Source organism: Corapipo altera, unplaced genomic scaffold (genome assembly GCF_003945725.1).
Source record: "Corapipo altera isolate COAL_440 unplaced genomic scaffold, ASM394572v1 285, whole genome shotgun sequence".
NCBI classification, from domain to species: Eukaryota; Metazoa; Chordata; class Aves; order Passeriformes; family Pipridae; genus Corapipo; species Corapipo altera.
Genome location: NW_020885135.1, coordinates 87,964 through 91,623, shown reverse-complemented (window position 1 = coordinate 91,623; position 3,660 = coordinate 87,964). Strand labels below are relative to the sequence as shown.

Here is a 3,660-nt window from a genome sequence, read left to right as displayed (position 1 = left end):
GCCCGGAGCCGGGTCAGGACAGCCCAACCCTCCCCAAACCCCCCGGAATTCCCCGTTTTCCCGCCCTTGGGAAGACGCCGACGCCCCGTCCCGGGAGCCGCCCCCTCCCTTTCCGGCGCCGAGGTGTCCCGGGAGGTTTGAGCCGTGGGACAGAGGACGGGGTGTTTTTTGGGATCGGGAGTGGCGATGGAGTTCGTGGGGTGGGAGGGGGTCGGATTCCGTTCCTCCCCCTCGTGTCTCCCTCTCCGGGCCCCAAAGGCACTTTCACTCCGTGCGGAGGATGATGTGGATCCCTGAATCCGTGAACACGGGGCCGCTCATCTCGCCCGCCCGCAGCGCGAACGACGCGTCCTCGAACGGCTTCTGCATCTGCCCTGCGGAGAATTCCCGGGAAACCGCGGGGTCAGGGATCCCGGGGGCTCCGGGGAGGGGTTAACCCTCGTTCCAGGAGGGAATTGTCCCCCGGATCCAACCCGAGCCTCTCCGGGTGCAGCCCGAGGGTGTTTCCTCCCCTCGGGAGAAGGGAACGACCCCGCCCGGCTCCGCCCTCCTTCCAGGGGATTTTGGGGACACCGAAGATCCCTCTGGGGCCTCCTTTTCCATGTTCTCCAGCCCCCTTTCCATGTTCTCCAGCCCCTTTTCCATGTTCTCCAGCCCCTTTTCCATGTTCTCCAGCCCCTTTTCCATGTTCTCCAGCCCCTTTTCCATGTTCTCCAGCCCCTTTTCCATGTTCTCCAGCCCCTTTTCCACGTTCTCCAGCCCCTTTTCCATGTTCTCCAGCCCCTTTTCCATGTTCTCCAGCCCCTTCTCCTTTTTCACCCCCTTCTCCTTGTTTTCCGGCCCCTTCTCCTGCTCCATTTCTCCTTTTCCAGGACTAACAACACCCTCAAACTGAGTTTTTTCCCCCCCAAAAATTAATTTATCACCAAAGGGACTTTCCTTTTTTTCCCAGTTTATCCCTGACATATTTTCCCAGAGTTTTTTTCCTAAATTCCAGCGTTTTCATTAATTACTGGAAGGGGAAGGAAGCTCACCAGGCTCGTTATATTCAGAATATTTGGATTGTTACCCGTTATATTTCAATATTTCCACCATTCCCCCAATTTTTCCCACAATTTCGGGGTTATTTTCCACTAAAAAGCCCTTTTTCCCAGCTTTCCTTCCTTCCCTTTCATCCCTAAAAAAAGCAGGAAGGAGGGGGTGGAACGATGGGAGCCGCTGCCATCTAGTGGGAGCTGAATTTTAGGGAATTTCTTCCTGTTTTGGTGCAGAGAATTAAACAAAAAAAAATCCGTATTTTTGTCCCTCTGCAAAGAGCTGGGCTTGCCCAGAACACAGAAATATCCATAAAAGGTTTGGAAATCCATTAAAAATCACTTTTTCCTCTTTTTTTTCAGCTGAGGGAACAACTGTGAGTGCTGGGGTTTGATCAAAAAATGGATTAAATCACCAAAAATAGGGGTTTGGTGAGGAGGAAATTAGGTTTTTAATCCATATAAAAATTGCTCTGGGGAGTAAACCCCTGGAATGGGTGGGTTTGGGGCGTTTTTTGGGGGGAAAACCCCCCAAATTGCTGTTTTGGGGGAATAAACCCCTGGAATGGGTGGTCTGGGGTGTTTTTTGGGAAGAAGCCCCTCACCTCTCCCAAAGGCTCCCAGGTCCCCTCCTGCCTTGGCCGAGCTGCAGTCGCTGAACTGGGAAGCCAAGGACTCAAAATCCTCCTCTCCCGATTTTATCTTCTGGATATAACCTGGAAAAACAGGGAAAACAACCCCTTCACAGGGAGAAAAACCACCCCAGAACCTCCTTTTGTGCCTTAAATCCCACCTCAAATATTTATTCCCCCCCTCCCTCCAAAAAAAATTCTGGTTTTTGGGGGAATTTGGGCAGAAAAAGGAGGAGAAATAATTCCAAGACTGGAGGGATGGAGCAGAGGGAGAAGGAGCTGCCCTGGGAGAGGCAGAGGCCTGAGTTAATTTGGGATTATTTCCGAGCACGGGGATTAATTGGAAGCGAAGTGGCAGAAGCAGCACAAGGGTGACCTAATTTAGGCTGGGAATTCAAAACCTGGGAGGTTTTTTCCCAGCCTGGAAAAGGGGGGCTGGGAAAGGGCAGGGAGAGGGGAATCTCGGGAATTCTCTGGGCAATAACAGATGGAATTGATATCATTTATACATCAGATGTTTTTGTACAACATTTCTATTTGTGTTCCATATGAAATTTATGGATAATTGCTATTACTTGTATTCATTGTTATCATTATTATATTATATAATATTCCCATTATTCCTATACACCCTGCCCCATTCCCATTATCCCCATCATTCCCATTCCCACCATCCCCACCATTCCCATGAATCCCATTCCCACCATTCCCATAAACCCCATCCCCACCCTGATCATCCCCATCCCCATCATTCCCATTCCCACCATCCCCACCATTCCCATCCTCACCTTTCCCATCCCCATCATTCCCATTCTCACCCCCACCATTCCCACCATCCCCACCACTCCCATCCTCATTCCCGCTGTTCCCAGGGGTGCCCACGTGCCGTTGATGAGCTCCAGGGCCTCCTCCTTGGAGCGGGTGATCTTGTCCTGCCTCCAGGACGAGGGTCTGCGGGACTGGTTGTGCTTCACCAGGAGGTGGGAGCAGCGAACCCGCCCCGGCTCCGACCGCGCCGACCCCACGGAGCCGCCGGAGCCGGAGCCGTGCGGCCGCTCCCACTGGCTGGCGTTCGTCAGGTGGTTGAAGTAATAAACCCGGCCTGAGGGAAAGAGGGGCCAAAAGAGCCAGTTATTGACCCAAAACATCCCTTTAGTGACCCAAAATGTCCATTTATTGACCCGAAATGTCCATTTATTGACCCAAAACATCCATTTATTGACCCAAAACATCCCTTTAGTGACCCAAACCATCCATTTATTGACCCGAAGCATCCACTTGGCGACCCAAGAAACCCAGTTAGTGACCAAAAAGATCAAGCTGGTGACCCAAAGAATAGATTTTTTTTGGCCCAAAAAATAGGTTGGTGACCTCTCCACACTGAGCCCCCGCCCTGAGGTCCCCCCCCCCCATCCCCACAATTCTCCCCCCAAACCCCTCCACTCCCTCACCCCCAGGCCCTGCCGCTCCCCCCGCCGCGCCCCTTCCTCACCCCCCCAAGCTCTTTTTCCCGCCCCTCCACCTCTCCCTTCTTCCTCACACCCCCCGGGCCCCCCTGGAGCCGCCCCCTCCCCACGGGCCCCTCACCGGAGCTGCGGCTCATCCTCTTCTCCCACCCCGGGGGCAGCTTCTCCTCCTCCGCCATCTTCCCTTCCCTGCGCCCGCCCTGACCGCCCCGCCCTCACTGTCCACACGGCGAAGGCGGGGCTAATCCCCCTCCTCCGCTCCCATTGGCGCACGCAGGGCGGCGCCAGCAACCCCGCAGTGCGATTGGTGCACACGGCTGTCAATCACGCGCCAGGTGAAGCCAGAAAAGGCGCCATTCATGTAGTACGGGCAAAGCGGGACGGTGGCCGCGGGTGGACAAACAACGCGAACGCGGTTTGGGGGCGTCCCGGGTGTCCCCATAGCGCCCCCCCCCGGAGGCACAAACCCACCGGAGACTCAAAAAATACTTTTATTATAAATAAATTAAACATTGCAGACGGTTTGGA

The 3,660-nt window shown here is 54.3% G+C and overlaps 1 protein-coding gene across 1 annotated transcript; it reads right to left on the bottom strand.

Annotated features, from left to right (window-relative positions):
• Positions 1 to 6: 6 nt before the first annotated feature.
• PIN1 (peptidylprolyl cis/trans isomerase, NIMA-interacting 1) lies at positions 7 to 3,337 on the bottom strand. Its single transcript, XM_027670105.1, has 4 exons — positions 3,254 to 3,337; positions 2,553 to 2,768; positions 1,640 to 1,750; positions 7 to 374 (listed from the first exon to the last, which is right to left on the bottom strand). Exons 1-4 carry the CDS (start codon positions 3,309 to 3,311, stop codon positions 265 to 267), a joined length of 495 nt encoding a protein of 164 aa, XP_027525906.1. The 5' UTR covers positions 3,312 to 3,337; the 3' UTR covers positions 7 to 264.
• Positions 3,338 to 3,660: the final 323 nt, after the last annotated feature.